Here is a 27,275-nt window from a genome sequence, read left to right as displayed (position 1 = left end):
TTTGCGTTTGAATTTTTAAGGCATAGTAAATAATTGATATATTTGAGCTTTAGTAATTTTATTCTCAGCAGTAGGCAATCAGTAATACGTTGAAAAATTGTTTGGGAGTCAAATATTCATACTCGTTTGAATTTTTGATTTAATTATAATTAGAAAGTGAGGTTTTAATTTTTATGTTAGTTGGGGGTGACTGAGAGTGACAATAGTAAAATAGGTTTATTGACAAAACACTAAAAGTCATATTCCGTTTGAATTTTTTAAGTAGGATAATTAGAAGCTGAGATATTTAATTTTTAAGTCAGTTTGGGTATGATAGGGTAGACATATAAGGACTATCGATACTATTAAAAATATCATATTTACATCTAATGAGCTACAGCCAACCTTATAAGTTTTAAAGTTGTATCTTCATAAAGAAAGATTTAGCTAGGTTTGATAAAAACTGTCGTCTCACCAATGCTGACTTTAGGAAAGAATTTGAGGTTTACTTGGTGTAACGGTTAGCGTGTCAACATTTTGTTAGGGTTCTTAATTTTAAAAATCACTTCACTGTTACACAGTTATGTTATTTTGTTTTGTGACAGCGATCCGTTACGTGAGGAAGAAAACAAAGAAAAATAAGAACGAAAATAAAAAGGAAATCGTACAAGTTGTGTTGCCTTAGGTGTTGAGTTGGAAAGCTGAGGATGCCTCGCAGTGGCGTATTTAAGGGGTTTCTTCCGGGCTTAAGCCCCCGAAATCTTACTATAGTAAAGTATATGAACTATCTTCCAGAATTTTCATATATATAACTGAGTGTGTGTGGCAGAATTTATGTATGCGAGCTCTTCACGTAGAAGAAACAATGTATCACGTCATTGTCGTTTCTTGCTCTATTTTGATCGAAAAACTGTATTTAAGAGATAATAAATGGAATTTTTAACATAGTATCCTAAATAGCGTTTCTGTTGAAAATGGAAGTTTTATATAGAGAGCGAAAATATAGTGTATTTTAATTATGTTTGTATAGATAATATTACAAAGGATATGTGGTTGTATTCCCTCCTTAGATGCCCTTGCTCTAGGATAATTTCTCGTAATGTATCTTAATAATGAGGTTTATAAATATTAAAATGTGGAAGAGTTTTATGATTTAAATGTCATAAAAACTGTGACTTTTAATTATGGGATTTAAATATTATGTAACCCTAAGAGTGAGTGTTATTGAAAAAATATTTCGTCATCTACAATATATTTTACCCTGATCACTATGGATTAGAAATAAAAATCTCATTTTCAGTGATGAGAAAACTTTATGGCTAACAACTTTGGTAAGACCTATTATCTTAAAGCTTAATTAGACGCTTATTCTGAGGAAAAGGAAAATGCTTTCTTAAATGTGCTGGGAGATTTTCTGGAGCTGTTTCTATTTCAAACTTCTTTATACATTTTAATCTTACATCATCTCAAACAGTTTCAACTAAAAGAGAAAGAGATATTAGGTTTCTTCTTACAGAATATTTAGATAGTTCTTTAATAATGCTAACTCTTTCTATGACATAATATATGTATCACATTGTTTGTACTCAAAACCATTAGCTACATAATCAATTTAGCTATTATTATTGTTATATTTTTCTCTATTTTTATTACACAATGATTTACAAATTCATTATTCCTACCATTATAACATTATCGTTATATACTTCTCAACCAATTCTCGTATTCGTAGAGGATTACTTGGAACTGCTGCGCACCAGATCAAAAATTCTTGGAACCAGAGATGCTGCGAGCTCCATTGTTCATACATTTATATATATATATATATATATATATATATATATATATATATATATATATATGTGTGTGTGTGTGTGTGTGCATCCACCTGCTCTCCTCTTCGTGCGACCAAATACGGACAAAAAATTCAACTCAGCTTAACATTCTTCTCCCCCTACCCAAAGTTGTATTTCGAAGCCAGAAGACAGTGGTTGATTATATTGAAGAATTGGGTGAACGATGTATTATATAGCCGGTTTACCCATTTTCCATATATTTGACCAGGCAATGAATAATATGTTATGGATTATGCTTTGGTATATTAAAGAAATTTACGAATAAAATTCTCCCATTTATCGTTAGTGATTATTTTTCATACTATAAATATTGTGTAACACTGCTAGTATTTTCGAGAATTTTGAAAATTAAAATAAAGTAAATTTTAATTTGAAATAAATAACATTTTCACAATATGTGTTATGATCGTGTTAGCAATTCATAAATTCAGAAAAAATATGAATACTATTTTTAAGTTCTGCATATTATTACACTTAGTTTTGAATTTTGTTATTTCAAACATATGTGTTACATATTCGTCTGTAATACCATTTTTCTCACTGTACTGTACCTATAGTGAAATTTTTATTTCTAAACTGAGGAATATATTGTCTTTTTGGAGTACAGAAGTGAATTTGTGCAGTGGAAATAATATCAAATTTAGTGGAAAAAATTAATATGAATTTAAAAAGTGAAGATGTGGATAATCTACAGAGAAATATCCCATTACAGTGTTGCAATATTACAAAATTAAAAATATGTTAAATTACAAAATCAAATATTCTGATGAGAAAGAATTTGATTATAAATTTAAATAATTACAGTTTAAATTATTGAGTAAACCTTTTTGATATCCAAACAATAACTATGCGTCAATTAAATAGTAACATATAATAATAATACGTTTTGTTAAGTGATTTGCTTTATGCAATTGGTATGCCTCTGGGATTATACTAATCAGCTGAGGATACTTAATGTTTTGTGTGGTAAGCTATTGTAGCTTCATTTAACGCTAGTACCCACCTTCTTGGCGCGTTATTTAGTTTTAATAGCAAAAATGAAAATTTTTTTGACATAATTTAATATATTGTGAGATACGTATACACTAATTGTTAGCAATTGTTATTGCATATATTTTGTGTTAATCCTTTCGTTTAATACGAAATACACTACAGGTTAAACTTGAAATCATGGAAGCAAAGTTCCCTCCCAAATTGTAGGTTTAATAACATTTTTTAACGCGTCGGAGACGCAATTTTCTTATTTGTCCCCTCTATATTATTTTTAATTTACAACCTTATTTTCTATCCTTTCCACTTTGCTTCGGGGGACGGGAAAAGTAAATAGAATAATTGGGGTAAAGTCTTATATATTTTGCGCAGGCGGTATATTTATATACATACTTCGAGTTTGACAACTTCGTGTAAGCCTAGTAATATTTCATTTTAAATAAATGTAAATATTATTTCTTATAGTGTTATATTTATGTATGTGTGTTGTAATTCGTAATTTTCATGAATGATAATACAGTCATTCGTATTATGTGTTATGTTTTAGTTATATTGAACTACACTGAACATTTTTAATAAATATATCATGTTAGAATGTAAAATAATATATAATTTGGAATTTTTACGAATAGTGTCAATATTTCACATATTCTGTTTGTGTCATGTATGATAAATATTTCTTTGTGCACTCAATAGCAAAAGGTACGCTTACTTTTCTAAAAAGTAAAATGATAGTAATTTTGAACCATTTTTGATAGATTCGGTATTACTGAATAATCAAAAAATATATAAATATTGGTACTGCTACTTATTTTATTCCAGAATAAGTAAATATTATTTCCCTATATCATGTTGTATTGCCATTAGAGTTAAAATTATTATAATATATTTGGTTTATATTATATTTGATTGTGTGTTGTTAGTTGTAAAATGGCATTGAATATAACATTTATATTCGATATAACATTTACATTGAATATGCTTATGCACCTATTCAATTTAGATCAAGTGTTAAACTATAATATTGAATATAATGATTACATTAAATATTCACGTGTGTTGAATAATATGTTGTTTTACATATAACAATTAGTTTATATTTCAATATTAAAAATTGTGTTTATATATTCATATTATGAGGTAATTAAAATCAAAAGGAAAATATAGATAATGAAATGAAATCTTTAAGTTTTACGTCCCACGGTTATGCCGGTTAGGCTAAAGGAGACGGTGATGATGAGTAACGAATGAAATGGTGGAATGAAGAAAGTGGGAGGAAACGGGAGAACCCCGAGAAAACCCACGCACACGGTGTTTGTCCACCACAAAGTTCACTTGGCGGGGGCTGGGATCGAACCCGGGACCCCAAGCACCAGAGGTGAACGCTCTACCACTGAGCCACCGCGGCCCCAATATAGATAATAAAAAAAGACTCAAACACATTAATGAAATGGCCCACGCGTCCATTGTCGTTCGAATTTTCTTGATTTCGTGTTTTCGAATGAACATATGAATTGTTATACTTCAGTGTATATAAGTTTAAAATAACTTTAAACCTGTGTGGACCTCTGGATAGGCAACCCAATAGTACTGTGAATGCCTTACTATAAAAAGGTGTGTGTTGAAGAAATGATTTACCAGGATTGTTGTCAATTTTTGGATACCATCAACGGACCACCAATATATAACATTATCGTTATATACTTCTCAATCAACCTTCGTATTCGTAGAGGATTACTTGGAACTGCTGCGAAGCAAACCAAAAATTCTTTGAAAATCAGATGCTGCAATCTCATTTGTTCATACATTTCTATGTGTGTGTGTGTGTGTGTGTGTGTGTGCATCCACCTACTCTTCTCTTCGTGCGACCAAATACGGACAAAAAATTCAACTCAGCTTAACATTCTTCTTCCCCCTACACAAAGCTGAGTTCCAAAGCCAGAATACAGTGGTGGATTATACGTCATAATGTGCATTTTTTTTACAATAATCAGTTATTACGTATGTAATTGTGTGTTTAAATGTGATTAATATGTTCCCGATAAGATGTTATTCAATTAAGCAAATTTTATCACCAAAGAAATTACTTAAAAGTTAAGTGTTGTGTGGGAACTATATTTTATTTCACTAGTGTATTCATATGCCTTCAGAGCGACTACAAGGCGTAATACATAGAAAAGTCGCCAGGAGTTTTGCCCTGAAAATGAGCCGCTAAAGACGTTATTCTTCAATCGTTTTAAAAGTGGCTAATATTTGTTGAATTTTGAAATTATTTGTGTAAAATGTGGAAATACTACTATAAGCTAAAATTTATTAGTAATCTAAATAACAAATGGTCAAATTATACTTCTGTAACGCCGAACGTCATAAAATAACGAAAGAGCGTCCAAGGATCTTCCTGAAGGAATTAATTTCCCAAGTGACTGTGGAAAGAAGAATACATGTTTTGTCTTCAAGAATTATTTCGTATTTCCATGAATTTCCGAAATCGCGACATTCATGCCTTCTTACCGGCACCGTTTCCTGCTCGACTAAATCGTATTTTTGGGCCACTATTTTCTTAATCAAAATTTATTTTGTTTGTATTATACAAATGTGTTTCTGATTACCCAAAAGTTAAAATATACGTTAAAAATATCCATTGCGTGTGTTAATTTTAAATCAAGTGACACGTTAATAGTGCTATTGTGCATATTTTATTGTGTTATTAGTTTTATTGTTTAACAGGGTAAGTATTGTCGTATACTGCATGCATGTTTCAACACTTCATTTTGTCATAGTGTCAATGCATTAAATGTAGCGCAGTGCAAGGTACATTGGTCTCTCTCTGCAACCATCCGGTGCTACTTTTACCTTTGGTGCTCCTCTCGAGTTTTCTTTTTGAGACTATTGATTCTATCTCTACTATCATAGTATGATTTACCCGTCAGTGACGTTGGGCACACGACCAAGTATCCTTGTGGTTACCCAAAGCACTCTCATCTTGAGACCGTGAGTGTGTATTGTTCCCTTATAGGAATATGAACTGCAATACCATTATAAAATGACTTTCCCTCACAGGTTGTTAGGAATACGAAGCCAGGATTGTCATCGATAGTTTATCTCCAACGGAACACTCGAGAATCGAACCCAACACACTCATAAATTTCTATTCCCGAACAGGGATATGCTAGATTCGAACTCTGCTACTCTCATACCATTACCATTTCTAGGAAATTTCTTGATATTGTCTTAATCCTCCGCAAATTTTACACTTCTTTATTTATCGTATGTAAAATGTTTTATAAGCAATTCGTTTTCATCGCTGGACTAATATATGTAAGTAGTTATGTATAAATCGCCCGCTTAAATAAGATGGTAGCAATTGCAATTAAGCCAGTAAAAAAGACCAACGATCTATTCAAAGTGAAAAATGTTTTTCGTGAATATTAGCATTGAAAAGTTTGATCGAAGAAATAGCTAAAACTTCGCTGTAACTGGTAGTGATATATCTAGTCTCAGTGTTTTACGCTCTAAAGCTAGAGTTCACGGACAGCAAATACGACACAGTTAAGAAATTGCTCTTTTTTATTTCTGGATTCAAATTAATGCTGGTTTCCTTTCAGTTACATGGCTGATTTTCTTCACGATTTCACTGAAGGTATACAATAGATATCACTGTTCGTTAATGGTTTTCGAAGAAACTATCTGAACCTGCAACAGTTGAGCTTAGTTTTGGGCAGGTATCATTGTGTTGTATTTCTCACATTTTCCTCATTTTACAGAAAATCGATCCAGTTCTGCTCTCATAGCCAAGCGTTCTTAGGATTTGACATTGAATTGTGGTATCTATGACCATTAATTTTCTTGGGAGGAAGCCTGAATTGAAAAAAATTAGACTAAATCTCAAAATATTTATATGAATTATAAAAATAATATTTTAAAAGAATTTTCATTTCTAAAAACTGCCTCCATCACAGATTTATATCATGGTTCCCTGGAAGTTACCACCGTCCCTCGTAATCACCATTCATTTAGTCTCTTGTTAGAGATTTATTGCAGTTTAATATTTTTTAAAACAAGAATATACAAATTTTTCGCATCAAAGTTTGCTCCTCGAAAAGCCCTTTCAATTCTTCACGACAGATAGAAGCCTAACTGATAGATAAATTTTCTGTAGCTTCTGGCTCTTCGATTTATTCAATTCTAAGGATTTGTTCAGAATAATAATCGCTTTTGGAATAATTTCCTCTGCGTTATTATTTTTTTTTTCAAATTTGCAACTTGTAAAGAAGATATTTTCTTAACAAAAGGCTTCTTTGCTAAAGCAGCTAAGATTTTCTGTTATGAATTGATCGAAATTAGGATTTTAAAGAATAAACTTTCCGATTTAATATATAAATAATATTTGCTTTAAACACGCTACGAGGTCCTTTGTAAAACAGAATAGTTTGTTTGATGATATATTGATTTCATTTTTTGCATTTTCTTTTTCTGCTAGAAATGAGACTGTGAAAGAATGGATCTTGATGTTCTATTTCTGTAATATTTAATGGAAAATTACTTATCTTAGAAATTACAATAAAAAATCTCACAATATCAGACTTAAACAGTAGTATAATATTTCGCATATGGGAATTAAGTTGAAACTTGGCAGGATGAAAGTTATCTCAAAAAAATTTCGCGATAATAAATTTGTCACTGAATTTTTCATTAACGAAACAATATTCAAATACACCTAATAATTTCAACAATTTGAACATGGAAATTAGATTAAATGGAATCAGTATATGTAGGGATTACGTTAATTAGGCTAATATATAGTTCTGTTTTAACTAATAGATAGTTGGTTTTAATTCAATTATAAACTATCTGTTCAGACTTCACTTCTAACGTTCTTGGTTAAAGTAGCTCTAACTTATGACTTGATAACTGAAGTGGACCAGTGGTGAAGGGGAATTCAAGTAACACCAGATACTGTTTGATATTAAATATTTTCAGTTTAGGTTCAAGTGAGCAAGGATAGAAATAAATTTTCATATCACTTATTCTTATCCAAAATTGTATACAGAAATGAATTTCCTTCGATTTTAACTTCTTAATGAGATTGGTATTCGAACTGACTTAACTTAGGGTTACTCCTGAACTGAGTCGTAACTTTGACATCTGAATTCAATTCTAAATTGCTTTTATTTAATAGTTCTAATCTCGATAATATAGGTAATGATAACTATGTCCCATTACTTGCGATGTTGTTAAACGTCTTGTGAACAATCTATATATTAAAATGCTAGGTTTATATGCTTTCCTCCAAAGAGAAGTTCATATGTTTGCCTCCAATTCTTTCGACAATTAGATCATTAAAACCACAAGTGCTAGAAACGTGCTGTTTTCGCTGGTGGATTTCAACTTTTGTGTAGATTCTCCAGTTCTAATTGAATATTTAAAAAACGTGGCAGTTATTTCTTTGTTACACTTTTTATGGGTACACTAGAAGTGTTGACATTTTTAAAAAGTAAAGCATCGCTTCCTATGATGCATAGTCGTAGTCGTATGCAGGGGTTGTATATCTCTCTGGCGTTTGTTTCATGGCCAAATTATAATGAAAAACGAAGGATAATCACTTCCCCAGGCTAAGATGAATCTTTATTGTTTGGAGTGTTTTCCCATTGAACACCATATATCACTGACATTATAATCGATTGTGCATGTAATGTATTTGCTTATTACTTATTGCATGCAAGAAGAAAGAAAACACTGATCATCCATGAATTAGAAACTCCAACTGCTAGTAGACTCAATCCTACAAACGAGATGTTGAAAAAACAGAGAGAGACCGAGATGTTGAGGGGTGAAAAAATAATCGAAAAATCTCCCTTTCAAGGTACCCCTTGCCGATTTCCATCAAGACGTCTTTCACTTTTGTACAGGTACATGTACAGATGCTGTGAGGAATGACAAGGAGATTTATACTCGTATGTGAATGCTCGTATGTGATGTGTAGAGAGTGCAGGTTCACCTACTTACGTATTAATTAATTAAATTTTATTTTATATTATTACTATTTTATATTGTATGATTAATGTAGTTTTTAATTAGTTTTTATGAAGGGAAATAATGTTTTTTTCGAGTCTCACATAACCCAAATACCTCTAATGTAATTTAAAATTACCAAAGCTAGTTTGTAAGTCTCATTTCTCCAGGAAAAGCTTTGATTCAATAATGAAGAAAAATAGTTTGGTGGCCAACAGGGTGAAAAATATATGAATGTAGTGATTCTTACATTGCTATGGCATTCCGTCCTGGTAACACTCCCAATATGGCTAGAGTGCCAGAGCATAGTGCTCGCTTGCCTGTCTTTTCCGGATTGGTTAGTCAACATATTGATAAGTGGTGTTTGGGCCCTGGGTTTATGCTCAATTGCACGAGTATATAACAGCTTGCCTGATGTGCGCCAGATAGTTTGCCTGGACGACTTTCTGCTCACTAGCCGAGAAAACATTTGACACATAATAATCCCATCTATACCAACATTCAATCAAAAATCTTTTTCCTTCTGCGTTTATTTAATTGCTTTTCCATCAGCACACCTATCTGCAGTTTTGAAAGGAATGTGAGAATATTCCTTTCTGAATATTACGTGTTGTTTGTAAATAATTAATACGGTTGCTAACATTAGTTACATATAATTTATTTTCCATGTTGTAACGCATGCTAAGTAATTTAACTATATTAACTTAATTTTACGGACCTATTGCGTATGGCTACAACATGATCGGTATTTAATGTTATGAAGTAAAACTTGACTTACGTTGCATTCAAAGTATCCATTAATTCAAAGAATATTGCACTGCCGACATCTTTTGTTCTTCTTTGCACAGTTGCTCCCTTTTTCGTTTTTGTAAGGTTCCACTAGAAATATATATTTAATATTATATTTTGTAATAAAAGGTTAGTTTATCTAGTATCTAATGATATCCTACTTTATTTTCTCTGTATCTTCAATTTAACAGTTGTCTCGAAGACACAAGTTCTGATACTTTCATCCTAATTATTTACTAGCTGTAAAATTTAACATGATATTAATTATTTACCAGTTGTATTCAGTACCAATATTTAAAAGAAACATATTTATTAATCTGAACTAAGTGAAATTTACAATATAATGTACTTGTTTTAAAATTAATCAAAAAATGTTTTTCTAGCGCAACATGCATTGCAGGAAGAAGGAACACACGACTATAGTCGAAAGCAAGATTTCTTGAAAAATCCTATAATTGAACTCATCATAAAATGTTACTTTCGGAATTGCAAGTAAGGAACTTTAATACTTTGCCTTGAATACACGATCTCAATTCCTTAACATTCATACTTGCGTTGTTTAACTTTGTTTATGAATATCTGCTAGTCTTTTCAAAAAATATAAATATCTGTCAACGTCTCCGATATTGTTGAACAATACCCCAGTTTCGTGGTACAATAACAAATTTCTTTGAAGCCCTGATGCATGAGGGTTATTTTGAGGATGTAACAATTGAAATTTGAAACATAACACGAGAGAAAGTCATGAAATATAAATCCCACATCAAGTTGTTGCTCATACAGCCTTTTATTATTTCTTTCTTGAAGCAATTGTGAAAATCCCTTTGAAAGAAGAAGCAATGTTTATCACGAAATCATGTTTGGACTGCTTGCTTGACGTTATTATATGAAGTGAATCGTTTGCCACACAGACGTCCTTCCACTTCTGAAGAAAATTGGGAAATCCAGCAGGGCAAGATCCTGGCTGTAAAGTGGGCTTGTAAAAATTCCTAGCCTACTATTACAAAATATTGTTGTCACAAATATCTATGCAGTCGTGAATCGTGTAGGAAAGGTGCGCTGTTTAACAGTTAAGGTTCTTTTCGGTGAAGAGATCTCTTCAATTTCTAAAGTCATGCCTGATTCCCAGCAGCATTCACTGTATGATTAGGGACACTAATGTTCACCAGGAGGACATTATGGAAATCCCAAAAGATTTTCAATTATGAGTGATATCTTGAATTTTATGATTGATGGAGATCTTCGATACTTGTATGCAGTTGCCCGTGCTTTCGATTTATAGCAATACTCGTACACTGACGTCTCGTTTGTAGGAATGCCTTGGTTCTGGAAATTCTCTCCAATTTCATTAAAGCGGAGATGTAAATGAGATGCAATCATATGAATTTTATTGAAGCCATCTGTCAGCTCAAGTCACCTGCTACACACTTTTTGTATAAACGTTTGTCGACGACGTCCTACACTAAGTCACTACCAATTCTGCCCTGAACTCAGGGATTCGCCCGTATAGACTCTTCAATTATACGGAGAACTTATGCTGTCGTAGGACATACCTTGCTGTTTTGTTCATCTTGCATACCCACTTGAGCACTATTGAATACCCGACAACATTGATTCTCACGCTACGCCGCCGTCTTATTTATGCCATAGATTTGTAATTCCTTACGAATTCGAACTGGTTTGGTAGTTTTGACCAAAAAAATGAATAGCGGATCATAACTTTTCTGGTGTTCACATAGGTAGCATAGCAGCCACTTTATTCTCATTATATTCAGGACATGTTTGGCAATGACATTCGATTATGTTGCCACAAACAACCAATGTGTAGACTTAATTCGACCAAGAAACAACTTTCTATATGCAAAAATACAAAAAGTACGCATTAGGAAACATCATATTCGGACTTCTCCTCGCATAAGCCACTTTCATATCTATATAAAATTGGGTCATTCAGAATTGGTTTATGGTACCCCGGTTAGTTCTGTGGTGATTTGTATCCTCGAGTGTCCTTTCCATTCTCCTATTTCAGAAATCATGAATGTGTAACGTCATTAAAATAAAACAAATAAGTTTACATTCCAAAATTTATGATATTAAAACAACTTAATTCTAACACAGAAGAGTATCCCAGCATGATTACCACATTAATGTGTTATTTCAAGTAGTCAATGTTAAGGTAGCTTGGACCTAGTGTACCGCTTTGAAACAGAGCTGATGTTGAGCGGTGTTAGCTTAAACATAAACATTAATTTTTCAGAGTGAAAATGACATTACAGCGGTAATAAAGAATAAAGTGGATTAACAAAGGATGCGGAATTTGGAACCGCGTTACAGAGTTCTATCAATGTATCATGTGCTCCTTGTAGCACCTAAACTGAAATCGTTAACGCCAGGGCTGGATTTAAAAAAATAAGCACGGAAGGGGACACCACAAAAATTTCCCAAAATCAAACTTATAATGGTCCATGAGGTATATGCTTCAGCTAAACCCCGATTTGCGAAAGGGCTCCACTCTTAAAGAAGAGTATAACGAAAGGTGAAAAATAGTTAAAATCTGGGAAAACTTTGCACACAAAGACACACACACGCACACAAATACACACACATAATGGATAGATCGTACCAGCAGGGAAATGTGCAAGCCAATGGTGGTGGTATTCTTATCTGGGTCATGTTTACATGGACTAAAAAAGGACCCCTAACATGTGTGACACGGTCCCGCACAGGTGAACGCTGCAACTGAAACTTCCGAATGGTGACCTCATGTTTCACCAGGACAATAAGCCGGCCGACCGCTCAGGAATAGCAGCAGACTAGTTTGATGAGCACTTCTGTGTTCTGGGTACACTTCCCTGGCCATCATGGTCACCGAGCGTCAATCTCATCGAATACATCTGGGAAACCAAGGAAATACGCATTCCGGGTGTGTACCCGTTTCCGATCAACCCGTGGACTCTGTGGGAGACTTTGCAGCAGATATGATTTGAGGTGCCACAACAACACTTCATGCGCCTTCTGGAGTCCATGCCGCAGCGGGTAGCCACCGTTATCAGTGCGAAAGATGGCGCTACAGGATATTATGTAGGTGTCTGTAACTCAACTGGTGATCAGGGATATTCAATCTCTCAAATAATTGTTCGATTAGCAGTTTCTGGTGATCCAAATACTGTGGATGCCCAGAAAACACAAGGCCTTTGACTTACCTTACATAGAGAAGTAGCAAGACGTAAGTCACATGAACTAGCTGGCTTACCCATCGTAAAATGACTAACAACGCCTTTATCGAAACGTTGATCCAACAAATTGCTCCCAACATAAAATTAAGGCGGAGCTCTATCGTGTTGCCACGCGAACTAAATGATTTTAACCAAGGTTATTTTCAACTTCTGTAATGACAACTTCCTCCCACATCCAAAGGTATGAGTCCCTTTTGTATTGTATCACCCCAATAAATACAATTCCGTCTGTTCACGTGAATATTCATCTTGAATAGCAAATCATCTATCCACAAAATTCGTTTCCAGAAGTATCTGCCAGCTTCGTTCCGAATGAGAAACTACTCACAGAACTCGACATGTCGGTCCGAATAACATTCGTGCAACGTGGCTGGTGAAGTTCCACACTCAAATCCCTTAACATGTTTCCTAAAGAAAAACATATAATTTTCAAGTCTTTTCGCAGTTTTTGGTATAGGCTCAGTAGATGTGGGGACAGTTTTCGCCCGCATAAATATTCACGAGAGGCGATATTTTGATATTGTAAAAAGTTCTTAATGATATGTTGGAGTTATATTTACGGGTGGTCGACAGTTTGAATAACTGATACACCTTTCTCCGCATATTAATGATTTTCGAAATTACACAGAAGAAATACGATAATATATGCAGCTATGAATTACGAAGCTAATGGGGGACGTATATGGGAAGAAAATGTCACGTATTATAAATGTTTTCCGCTGTTAGATTGGTTAAGAAATACTAATGTAACAAACAGAATATAAAAAAGATCTTTAGAAAATGAAATATGCAGATCACTCAGGTATAAGAAGCTTACATATTGTTGATTCATTTATATGCATGAAATTTAACACGGCAGCTTATGTTGGTCGTTGGAGAATATTCTGGAATTTTGGTCGTTGGAATGGACGAGAAAAGCTTCAGGAAGTTCCCAGGTTTCTTTGAAGGTTACTAGAGTTATATAAATATAGATTCATTTGCAGGACAGTACACATACGAAGAAGAACGTATGAAGAGCAAGTGTTAAGTTTGTGAAGAAGGGAATAGTTTAGTACTACCAGAGACTGGAAGAGAAAATCATTGGTAAGTACTAGCTTTGTTATTTTCTTCCTTTAAACTTGTTAATTTTATATGGAAAGGGACATTGGAAATGAAATACACGAAAAACATATTGTAATTGTCTTGATTATAAGGGGATGGAAGTGTTTGTCTTTTACGGGGAAGTGATTGCACATTTTCCGGCATTGAATACCATATGGTTCGGTGTACTTATATGTAATTATATATTAACTAAGATATAGTGTAATGTAAAATGAAGGTACAGGGAATCAACTTTGTTTATTGCACCGGGACTCGAATGAGAATTCTCTCAAGTGGAGAACCGTACGCAAAATCTTTTGCTTGCAGTACGGAGTTTTAACGGATAAATAATATAAACGTTACTATGTATGAACAAATATATTCAACAGGAAGTCAGCAGAATCCGCGCCAGAAATCGAACCAGGGCTCTCCCACGTGGTAAACCTTACGATAAACCTTTTGCTTAGCAGGTTTTGTTACTTATATTTAGCTATAAATTGTGTAAGACGTTTAACTGGTATTTATAAAGTACATGTTAAGAAGGAAGTACATGTTATATTAGACAGGGAGCCATGACACCCGGGATTGACGCAGGGGTTTTCCATCTGGAGAATCTTACGGTAATCCTTTTTATGCTTGCACTGTGGACTTTTCAGTTATAAATGTTATAAATTTTACTGTGTAAGAACAAACTTATATTGAACAGGAAGTCAGTAGAATCCGCACCGGGAGTCGAATATGTGTTTCTTACATGTAAAGCCAATATAGTTGGGAACGTTATTGCTTCTTTGAATATTATATTTTATATTCTTGTAATTTGAAAAGTTGTAATACGCTAAGTAACTAATTGCATTTTTGCTGTTGTAGGTGCTGAAGAAAATAGAAACTGATATAGTTATTATAAAGACTTGAGAATAAAATCTATTTTCGTGAATTGTTTGCTGTTGAAATATAGCGGTGGTTTTAGGGTAAAGGGGTTATAGATTGGTTTTAAAACATGGATTGACTGAAACCTTTGAATCTTAGTACAAGAGGTAAAAGTGATTTTATAGAGTCGTCATTTTTGCAGGGGGCAATATTTTTTTATCCCAACCGGTGGTGAGCCTGCGATCTCCGCCACTGGAAACAGAAGTTACGCCGGCCAACTTGGATGTATTGACGTCTTTATCGGGAACATTTCAACCGGTGGTGTGTCCGCAAACTCCGCCACTGGAAACAGAAGTTATTCCGTCACTTGATGTATTGTGCGCGTATCATAAAAAGGAAGAATATCCCCCTACACCTTCACCAACAGTGAGTAATTTCTCGGTGCAGAATTGGGAGTTAGTAGAACTTTTGAAGTTACAATGTGAGTGTACTGTACAATAGTGTTGTAAAAAAACGGTTTTTTCTGTGAAGTTTTTTTCAATAAAAAACATCATTCTATTTCATGTTTTTTTCAAATGTCTGTTTTTTTTCTGACAGCTATTATTTATTGATTTATGTTGAAGATTATTGAAATAATCAATAGAGATTGAGTCGAAGCCCTCGTAACTTACAAATCGTTTGTTTCCTTGTACCTATACGAGCAAAATCGTGTGATTATTCCTTTCGGACCCAGATCATTTTTGGCGTTTTCCTACTTTGTCAGTTAGTGACTTATTGCTCAAAAACCATTTACCCTATTGATATGGTTAAGACTTTGTTTTTTAGAAAAGAAATGTGGCTATTGTTTGGTGTACGTTACATTGCAGTGTTGCGAGCGGGTGGGAAATTACTGAGGGAAATGTAGGAGTGAAAATTTACAAAAAATCCCTAACCGAATTTCAAGATTTTTTGTATCTAGCACCACTGTTGCCATATGGGTCTAAGTCACCTAAAAATTCTTTTGTTCATTGACAAGGTACAGTGAAAACCTGAAGTCGCTGGCTTCCATTCAAAGAGAGAAAGAAAAAATTCTCTGTTTCCATACACATGAAATTTTGACACTTTTTACGCCTCAGAAGAAAAAATCAACAGATATGCCGGGGCTACAGCTTCTCTAATTATCCTATTGAAACTTTTTATGGTGCGTTCTGTAGGCTAAAGAGAAGGCTTTCAGGTAGTGGTACATTTGTTCCAACGTAGCAAGCAAGAGGGAAATAATAGAGGGAAAGGGAAATTTGCCGAATTTTTCACTTAAAATCGGAAATTAATTGTTTTGGCTGGAAACACTGCCATAAAACAGACGTAAACTATATGAAAGTAAACCTTGGTACCCTAAGACTATATTCTACAAGTATCATGGCGATATCTAACAAAGTAAGCATGAAATATTTTAAAAAAATCTTATTCTAACTCAGAAATGCACAATTTTCTTACCATTTACAGAACATGCTTTATTATAAGCCTCAACTGTACTTCCCCTAATTATTCTACCGAAACTTTTTATGGTGCGCTGTGTAGGCTAAGGACGAGGCTTTCAGACAGTGGTACGCTTGTTCGAATGTAGCCAACAAGAGGGAAATAATTAAGACAAAAAGGGATTTTTTCCAAAATTTCCCCCTAAAATCTGGAATTGAAATTTTCTGTAGCTCGCAACAGTGCTAGCAAACACACACAAACTATCTTAAAAGAAGCTTTGGTATCCCTATAATATACCCTAAAAGTATTGTGACGATATCTAACAAAGTAAGCAGGTCATTAAAAAATATTTCAGTCTACCTAAAAAACTCACAGTTATCTTTCCACTTAGAGAACAAGGTCTAGTGTAAACCTCAACTGTTCTTCCCCTAACTATCCTATTGAAACTTTCTATAGTGCGTTGTGAAGGGCAAAGACAAGACTATCAGATACTGGTACTTTTGTTCGTATGTAGCCAACAAGAGGGATATAATAGACAAAACATGTAATTTTCCCCTAACATCTTGAATTAAAATTTTCCGTAGCTGGCAACACTGCTACCAGACAGACGAAAATTACATTACTTAAAATAAACACTGGTACATTACTAATATATCCTACAAGTATCATGGCGATATTTAAGAAACAATGCTTTTAATTACCAAAGATATATTTCAATAAACAAAAAAGTAGGGGAAAATCAAGAGTTAGAACCTAAATCCGAATTTTTCGTGCGTCCCCTAATTACCCCACTGTAACGATGTACCCGAGTTTGTTCAGTAAGGACAAATGTTCGACTGGCGTAAGTTGACTTGCATTCGGACGTATAGTTACGGTTTGTAACAAAAATTTCGAATTTTTTGCCCAAATTTAAGGAGATTTTAATTTCCGTAGTTGGCAACACTGCGCGCAAGCCCGTCCAATTGATGTCAACAATTAGGTATCATCCGACGTATCTACCTGACAAGTCTTAAGGAGGTCTCTCTACAACGAATGAAGCTACAGGGGAAAAGTAATAAAGAAAATTCGGAAATTCTCGAATTTTTGACTGGGGTGAAATTTGAGAAGGAAATTCGACACACAGAAGAAAAGGAAACTAAAATGATAAACTATGGACACACCATATTTAGCAAAAAAATATATACCGATACCTTAATTAGTGACCATACAGGAGAGGATTAAAAAAGTGACACACCCGTATGTGCCACTTTGGCCACCTGGGTCCGAAAGGGTTACGAGTGTACACTTAATTACATTTTTTTGACTACTAACTTGTGTTGTTGTAGTAATTATAGTCTTGACTAATAATAATATCGTTGTTGTAAACAATCACAATCTCTCCTCTTTACATCTTAGTTCCAATACTGATGCTGAGAAATGCAGGGTGTTTCAAAATGAATATCGGGGAACGAAGTCTTCGTAGTACTTATTACATTTTACGCACAATTATAAACAATATATTAAATAAAAGAACACCCCAAACAGTTTTTGCTTCAAGTGTTCGATGTGAGCTTCATTCGTCACATGGCACACATTGAGTCAACAGGTGAGAAAGGCCCATAAACTTTCTGCCATATTGCACAAAACATTCAATTCACACAGACGGTTGCACTGTAAATACAGATTCAGTCTTTGCAAAATTAAAACACACAAAGCTTTCTGGTCTTTAGTCTCCATCTTTGGTACTTGTTCTTTCTAACGGCAGACAGAGGAAACAATGCATAGCATGCGTGTGTACAAAACTGTTTGAGTTGTTCTTTCAATTTGATAATGCTTATAATTGTAAGTTAATTGTAATAGATACTACAAAGTTTCAAAACCCTAATATTCATTTTGAAACACTCTGCATTACTTCAAATTATGTTATCCTATATTCATGTCTTGTATGTACAGTCATGTCCAAAATTATTGTCGCATGTCTATAAATATGTTGTTGTAGGAATATAATTTGATAACGAATCCACCTGGTATTTCTTATAATGTTAGTATGTGTATAATCGGCAAAGACATGTATGTGGCAAATTTCATGTCAAAACAGCAGTAAATAACAACAATAAAAGGAAAATAAAACTTTCTTGTCCATTTAGCAACATTTTGTTTTACTCTTTTTCATTTTCGTATTTATAATTCTTTTCCTATGAAATTTACCACAAACATGCATTTTCCGATTATACACACAGCATCAGTATTAAAAGTACCTGCAAAATCATTATCAAATTATATTCTTACAAGAAGACAGTTATGGATATGCGACAATCATTTTGGACATGAGTGTACATATCATCGAGCCGGCCCTAGGCAATTTGTCGCCCGTGCAATGACGTAATTTGCCGCTTCCCTCTTTCTCCAGAAAGAACAAATCTTGAAAGTCACGATTTTAAGTATGCTACTCCAGCATGAACAACGAAAGGGAGGGAAACTACACTTGCACTCAGAAAGGCTTAAATACTTACTACAAATACAATATCGTTGTGTCTGTTTTTTTCTTTAAATATTAATCTATTATGTTACTGAAAGATAAAGCAAATATATCTGAAAGATGGTAATCATTTTTATAGAATTCAATATCGAGTTTCCATCTCAACATATCAGTTTGCAATTATAGTGCGACTAGCTCTTTTACCTTTATTTCTTGATTTTCCTTCTACATCTGTCTTATATATATATATATATATATATATATATATATATATATATATATATATATATATATATATATATATATATATTAAAGTGTTTCCACCTTCAATGATAACGATCTTATTGACGACAAAGGCAAGAGAAGCTTTCATATCAGAACTCTGATAACTAACCAAAGGGAACAGGCGTTCGAGAATTGAGTTCCTGTATTTGGCAACAATCAATTTATTTATTCTGGGATTTATTTTATCATTTGCTTTAGCACTGATCATGTGACTTAAACTAATGCGACCTAAACATAATTTATGAATGTAGTATTCAAATAGAAGGTCAGCTTAGTAAATTTAGCTACCATGATCATGAAGTCTGTCTCCAACAAGAAATATTTATTTTAAATAAAATGCTTATGACAGATATTGCAGCCCCGTGCAAATGCACGTGTTCCACATATGGTAGAGCCAGCAATGCATATCATATATCTAGTCGACAAATTATTTATATATGATATTCAGAAAAATAGTAGTAGGCAAATTAGCATTAGTTTTTACCTTTAGACAAGTTATTTGCATTTTATACTGTTCGTGATATTATTTTTGTACTTATTAAAGGCCTACTTTCACGAAAAAAACAAATGTTCATTTATACTTTTATTTCTTCGTTGATATTGGTGAAACAGTACAGAAACCGGGATTATTAGTAGGTACGCTACTCATATAAATTGTAAAATATTTGTACCGTATCAATATCTAGTGTTTAATTTATGTTGAATTTTATGGTAATTACACCTACATAAAAATACTTCAGACTTAAATGACGTAAGATGCATTACAAATGACTATTTAAAAAAACGAAATTTAGAAAAAAAACGAGAGGCAATGTTTTTTTTTAAAAAAGCGAACATTTCTGAAAAAATACGAACCGTTTTTTTTCTATTTACAACACTACTGTACAACATACATCATTGGATTGTATAAAAGAGTGTATAATATACAGGAAACCAGACGATGTATGTATCTGTATTGCCTACAGTTTTATGGAAGGTGGACAGTTAAAACATGATTGTTTGATGTTTGATTCGGAATCGCTTGAAGGGAAAGCTATAGATATTTTAACAAAAGTTGAGGTTCGTAAAGAATTATTATCAATTTATAGACAAAACATGGATATCTGTTTGTGACTACATGGAACTTTATTGAACGTTTCCAAGATCTTGTGTCTGACTTTGAATATAGACCTATATTAGTTAAAATTTTACTGAAGAAAGACTTTGGGAAATATAGTAATATGGTGTAAAATGTACAAGAAGAATGTACAAAAGTACGTTAACCCTCCAATACGCGCGCGGGCTACTATCGTAGTCCAGCGTTTTTATTTTCCCTGCCGCAAAGTAATTCAAGATGGTAACTCAAAGGGTGTCTGTGTGCCTTTCTATCAAATGTCATTCTGCGTGTTTAGTGTGTGGTCAAACGTGAAATCGGAAGGAGCTCATTGCTATTCTGCTTGAATGTTTCATGGGCTACATCTGTAGCCCGCGCGACTATTGATGTCACGGGTGTTCCAAAACGTCAAAGTTTTTTATTATAGTTTGAGTGTTGCTCAGATGGTGAATGAGTTTGCAAAATGCCAATTCTGATTAGGAATGTTTTCTAGATGCCAATAGTTAACATTTTGAGACCGCAAAAATGCATTTTTCACACACAGAAATAGTGAAAATTCAGAAGATGTGACTGAGAATTCCGGGCGGCAGGAATCTCTGATACCTGTTGATAATAGTTGTAAAGACAGTTCTAAAGTAAATTATTATGTAGTAAAAGACAATCGCAAATGGAAAAAAGTCAGTCCTTCTCGTAATATTTGCGCTCGTGCTCATAATATTGTATTTCGTTTTCCAGGACCTAAAGGTGGGGGTAGGTCTGCGTTGTCGGAGCTTGAATATCTAGAAGTGCTTTTAGATGCAAACATTTTGAGACTTAAGGTTGATTTTACCAAATTTACATTGACAGTGTTAGATTGAGATTTGTACTTAACCGTGATGCAAAACTTACAGTCGAGATTGTACGTGCCCTTATTGACATTTTGATGCTTTTGATGAGTGGTCAATGCTTGAAGGAAAGTGTGCTTTGACCACTCACCACTTGTGTGCAGAACATGCTTAGAAGGACAATAATACGGAAACATAAAAGGAAAAATATATGAGTGTAAATAGCATATGTAAAATTATGCAAAATCGTAATCAAACTTTGATACCAAAAACTCGTTATGCTGAAAAGGTATATGTTTTATGGATAATATGTTTATTTGTAATATTTGTAATTTTTTTTGAAAAATTATACTTAATTTTTAAAGAATTCTAACATCTGTTTAAGATGAAGGTAAGTTTAAAATGCGCCAGATTGGTCCATTTATTGATAAATACAAATAACATTTTCAGTCTTATTCCTGTATCACTCTTGAAAAAATGAATGGTGTTGGTCTTCTTTGTATATACACATAGCTTTCAAAATACATATTTCTCAAATTGTGTATAAAACCCTTAAAACAGTTTATAAAAAGAATTCTCTACAAGAAAGACAGAAATATTAACAAAGCAAGCAACATAATAAAATAAAAACAAATGGGCTACAGTGGTAGCCCGCGCGACTATCCACGTCACAAAAATCCGCGCGCGTATTGCAATAACAATATTACCAATAACAATAAGACAAATATGTAATTTTATATTTTACTCTTATACATTTATGTATTTTATAATAATGGAATGTAAGTTCATGGAGTGTATTTGGAAAATAATAGAGCATACTTTGTGATATCATATTAACGAATTGTTTTCTTGGGAAAGATTTATTTTTTATCGCCTTGAAACATATTGTTAAACAGGAAATTAGAATAAAATATTATTTGATTGTGATATAAGACGGAGAATGCATAGAACACTTTATTAAATGTAAGGGAAAAATGTTTTACACATGCGTAGAAGCTTCTATTGTAGGTACGAGAAGGTATATATTATCTCGTATGTAAATAGGTGTATCACACTTGAAAAAATAATGTATTTGTTTTGTTTTTGTTGAAAAGCAGAAAAAACGACTAGCAGGAGATTGGTTATGTTTCATCAAGAGAAAAAAATTCAACGTGAAAACGAGAAACGTATAGTGTTAATTCACTCGTCTGACCCCGATTTACCAGATGAATTACGTGATAAAGTGAAAACAATATATCCATCACAAGAAATAGAAGATGTGCATTATTTTAACGCTATAATAGATATAATGATGAAATACTCCCGGAAAGTGATGATGAAAGTGTTTCAAATAGTAACAGTTTTGAAGTGGAACCTAATGAGTGGGAGTGTTGTAGTGAAAGTATTAGTGATACATGTATTATGCAATTATTTAAAGAGTACACACCAAATTCAGTATTATTATGTGAAGCATGTTCTGAACATAATGAAAATGAAAAAGAACACAACTGTTTGATTCAGTATGATTACGAATTATTAGAAAAGATGTGGACGATTCTAATTAAACGTGAAATAAGGGAGAAAACCTTTAAATTTTATTTAAAGATGTATTTTAAGGGTTGTAATATTAAGAACACTTATGTTCTGGGGAAAATTAATCTGGTATATGAGTATATTACTGACTGTGATTGTTATATCAAAGAATTAGTAGAAATGTTTTTCGAGAAAGATAAACAATTATTTAATGTTGTAAATGAACACTGAGACACTGTAACATATGCATTCGATTGTGTATGAATAGAAGAACATATTTTATCCTGATATATTAGGGCTAAATACTTCGATGTAAGTTGTGAAATTACAAAGGGTTACAGGCAATTGAACTTTCAACTGTAAATATTATTTTATCAATAAATTAGTCCGCAGTATTGTGACATTAAGAATTCAATAGGCTACAAACATTGAACTAGCAAATGTAAATAATAGAGCTAGAATACGGAATTATTGTCGACTGAGTGTAACGTATTGTTCTCTTACAAAAGAAATAAATTGAAATTAGAAATATAATCTTATTGACGTTTCAAACGCAGCAACTGCGTTTATCTTCAGAGTTGTACTAATTATAGGAATTGTACAATTATAATAACATAATTTTAATTGTTACATGGTATAGTTTTATATTTCAAAATTTAACAATTTAGTTTATTATTCTCTACATAAATACGTATTTACTCGTCTTGTATATCATAATTTTATGTATGGGATTATATTACATAATATTTTTACATTTTCGTGCAACATTTATTACAATTCAAAATTATTCGACATTCAAATAAAATAACAACAGGCATAAATGAGTAATGGAACAATAATTGCTAACAGAATAACAGATAAATACAATAATTTGAATAAAATTGTAACATTTGCGTTAAGTAAATTTATGAAATAATAGCGAAAAATAATTAAGTCAGTAGGAAATACATTTCGATAGTCGAACCAAATGAAGGGGTAGAAAACCAACTATCAACGGCATCATATCTAGTGTTACTGTCTGCTTTCCTACGCCATCCAATGATATTACAGGTTATTTGTATAGTATGTCGTCCAGTTGTAAATGTTCAGGGTTGTCCTTTGTGTTATAGAAGAAACTCCTAATCTAGTTCTTTTCCATATGGTAAGGTGCCAAGAACCGACGACATGTTACCACATTGGATAGCAATAGATATGCGTTGAATTAGGAAAGATGTTGAACGATTATCTCCAGTAACGATAGAAATGCGTGTGCCTACTTCTCTAATAAAATCAAGGCTTGCAGATCCCCAAGCAGCACTAGTCTCGATGGCAATTGGAGCAAAAATAAATTTATCAAGGAGGTTGTTATATTTCTTTTGCTTTTCTACTTCACTACGACCAGCAACAGCTCCAGCATTCATAACAGCTAAAGGGAGACTTCAATGCGCAAATGCATCTGAACACGTAAAGTCCCATACTAGTGATTTGCCTTTCAACCAAGGAACTAATGTCATGCCTAATGTAAAGTTTAATTCAGTGTTTATTGATTTCACTAAGGAATGAATGATTATAGCAAAGAGTAATCTTACTTGTTTATGTATGCTATATGAAGAAACTGGTGTTTAAGACGCAATGCATTAGAAGACAAAATATTTGTTTCGAAGAATGTGGTAGGAAACTGAAAATATTTAATATTTTATTTTAGATTTTCTACAGACATTACCAACCTAAGTGAATGATGAACTATTTGTCCATTGAACGGGAGTCACTCAGGTTGATACATTGTGTTTAGTTTATGATATGAAGATTTTAAAATTCTTGTTTACTCAGTTACTTTAATTGAAAAAAACAACATATAATCTTGTATACAGAATGAACTGATTAAAGGGCGCACCCAAGCGAGGGATTCATCGGACCCGGAGCACATTTAAAACTTTATAACCCAACAAATATTTCAACACTTCTTTAAGAGAATTATGGTTGCAGTAGGAGAGAAATGCGTAATATACTGTAGAAAATTTGATGTTACACAACCCTTGTACTGTTTCTTTTCTTATACAAAGAAGGTAGTGTACTATTTTGCTGAGGATATAGGTGACAATACTTTAAAATTACTTATCGTTTTATTGAAAGTAGAATAATGCTACTTCAATGATGCTTAAAGACAGTGACTGTTAGTGCTGGATCTCACCCTTTAAAAAAATTTCAGAGTGTTCAGACCCTTACTTGCTATATGCTTTTTAAAAAGAATAAATCTTAGAGAGGTCAATACTTTGAGGTAAAAGATAAAATGTCTATGAAATGCATAAGAGTATACAGGAAAACCCTTCTCCTTATTAAGGTGATAACGAGAAATACGTATTCCATTTTATATAGTAGTAGGACAAGATTGTACTGCTGTGAATAATTACCTTGGACTTGAAACTCAAACGCAACTCTTTTGTTAGTCAACCAGTAGAAAACCTACTTATAACGTATTGACACACACTACAGACGCTTTACCTTTTTGATCCTGGCAATAACTGTTGTATGGTAACCTCTTGAAAACTTGTAGACCCACAGTGAGGTATAGTCGGATATGAGAAAAAGATTCATGGTTATAGCTGAATGATGTAGTATGTGGAAAAGCAGGAGAGCACGATGACTCAGTGCAGAACGACATTCTCTGATGTTCGTGATTCAAAACCGACCAAGTGAACTTGGTGATGGATAATATTTTTCCTGGTAATTCCATTTCCTACAACATTCATTCATTGGCTTAATTAACCTCTCCCTTAACCTAAAGGACTTCCTTCATAGTATGGAAGCTACTATGTTTAGTAATGTACAGTATAACTAGGACGATCATCGTTGTATATATATATATATATATATATATATATATATATATATATATATATATATATATATATTAAAACCTCGATAGAATTTTACGACAAAAGATTTTGAATTGAATAATAGTACAATTTCCATGCTTTCAGTTAACATTTAACTTCTTCCTAAATATGGTTTCGGTAGATTTTATCGAAAGTATTACTTGATATTAACGTATTCACTTTATCGAAAATAGTATTTGATATTTTAAAACATTTTATAATTGTAGCATTACTATTTGACGAACTCTCATGTCCTTATTAATAAACTCATGTCCCTACAAGCATATAATAAGATATGACTGACCAAATAAAAATTTAAACTTTGAAACAGTTATATTTATTCTTTCAAAATATTGAATTAGTTTTAGCTGACTATAAAGCATTTTAATTTGATCTTTCTTTCTCTTGCAATAGAATCATTATGAGGATATGATCATACCTTATAATTATTATTATATAATGTTTATTGAAGGTTAATTTACTTCGCGATTCCTTGGAAACAATAAAAATCTTACTTGAGATGCATTGATTTCTCAGGGAGGAAATGTGAGAATCCTGAGAAAACTTGCTTACATGCTATGTGTGAACCATAATAACCGCTTGGCGGGCTAAGATAAAACCATGCACCCATCAGACGTGAACTATTTTGAAGGCAATGAAGAATATTTTATAATCTTACAGTAGTATCAATAACTGGTTGAGATTCTTAGTATACTATGTGATACACAGGTTACATGAATTTTATTTAATTCTTTTGGGACTAATGTTTAAGAGGACCAGAAGGCTAGATTTCAAGAACTAGCTATGGTCCACAGACCATACTTTTAATATCACAGCTTTATACACTTGCATTCAAATTTATAGGGCCATTAGATGAGTGTATAAGACTCTTGTTGGAATAAATGTTTTTGCTGTCTTCCACCGTGGAACCTTTTTAAGATTTAATGTAAAAATTTAAACATAATGAAGAAACTAAGTAAATGCTGAGGTGAAATAAACGTGGAAACTCCCTCTGTGCGAAAGAATTAAGGAAAGCAGCCTCTGTTTACAAGCTGAGACTATCCGCGGTTGAGATTGACCAACAAATATAACGATTGTTTTTCTCAGATGATGACTTCGCATGCTTATGCCAATAACTAAAACTGGAAAAGTGAACCAGGTGATGTTTGCAAAATGGTATTACATGGTTCAATCTCACATGTGCAATTTTGATAGGCAACAATTCCACGCGTGGTGGATAACATAATTTTCACGAAACACAAGATTACATAACTAATTTTGCTGCCTAGAACTATCTGCTGGTATCAAAATTAGCGATACATGAACTTTCAAAAGACGAAATACTTCTTTATCTGGACTGTTAATACGTATTTGAAATTTCATCGGAAAGAGCATTCAACCTAAACCATAATAAACGAACGAACTATCTAGTTGCATTATAGGAGGGCGATACAGGTGTAGGTAAAACGTTTTTGTGTTGATTGTCTAAACACGATTTGCGTGCGAGTAATTCAATTTTATTTAACTTTTAATATTAAAAATTATTTTTACAACCATTCAATATTTATTATTTCTTATGCATAATCCCTTTCGACATTTGACCATTGTGATGTTAGTAGAAAAATGCTTTATTTAACAATATGAGCACGAAACCTACGAGAAATATTTTAGACAACATTCTTAATTATCACTGTACGGAATACTTCTTTGAACGGAAGCAGTTTGGTCCATTGGTAGGTGCACCCCTCTGCTAGGAGGATCCTTAGTTCAATCCCAGACCATGACAATTTGTGATGGACAACACCCTGTGGATTTACTCGGGGTTCTCCATTTCCTCCCACTTTCTTTATTTTCAACATTTTACAATCATTCATCTTTCAACGTTGCCTAATCGTAAAATGTCTCGAGTAGATGAGTATATAAGACTCATTAAGAATAAGTATTTTTGCTTTACCCTCAAGCCAGAGAAACAGAAACTCGTATC

At 33.1% G+C, this 27,275-nt stretch overlaps 1 protein-coding gene across 6 annotated transcripts in view; it reads right to left on the bottom strand.

Annotated features, from left to right (window-relative positions):
• The window catches only part of LOC145686307 (uncharacterized), a 1,046,376-nt gene that overhangs the window by 706,925 nt on the left and 312,176 nt on the right, over positions 1–27,275 (bottom strand). For all 6 annotated transcript variants that reach the window (XM_081759457.1, XM_081759458.1, XM_081759455.1 and 3 more), the window contains one exon: positions 9,616–9,716. In XM_081759457.1, coding sequence (XP_081615583.1) covers positions 9,616–9,716 — 101 coding nt within the window. The remainder of the gene's footprint in view (positions 1–9,615; positions 9,717–27,275) is intronic.

The sequence above is a fragment of the Thermobia domestica genome, chromosome 5, assembly GCF_964235325.1.
Source record: "Thermobia domestica chromosome 5, izTheDome1.hap1.1, whole genome shotgun sequence".
Taxonomy (NCBI): Eukaryota; Metazoa; Arthropoda; class Insecta; order Zygentoma; family Lepismatidae; genus Thermobia; species Thermobia domestica.
Note: the sequence above shows the minus strand (reverse complement) of the source record. Positions and strands in the feature narration are given on the sequence as shown.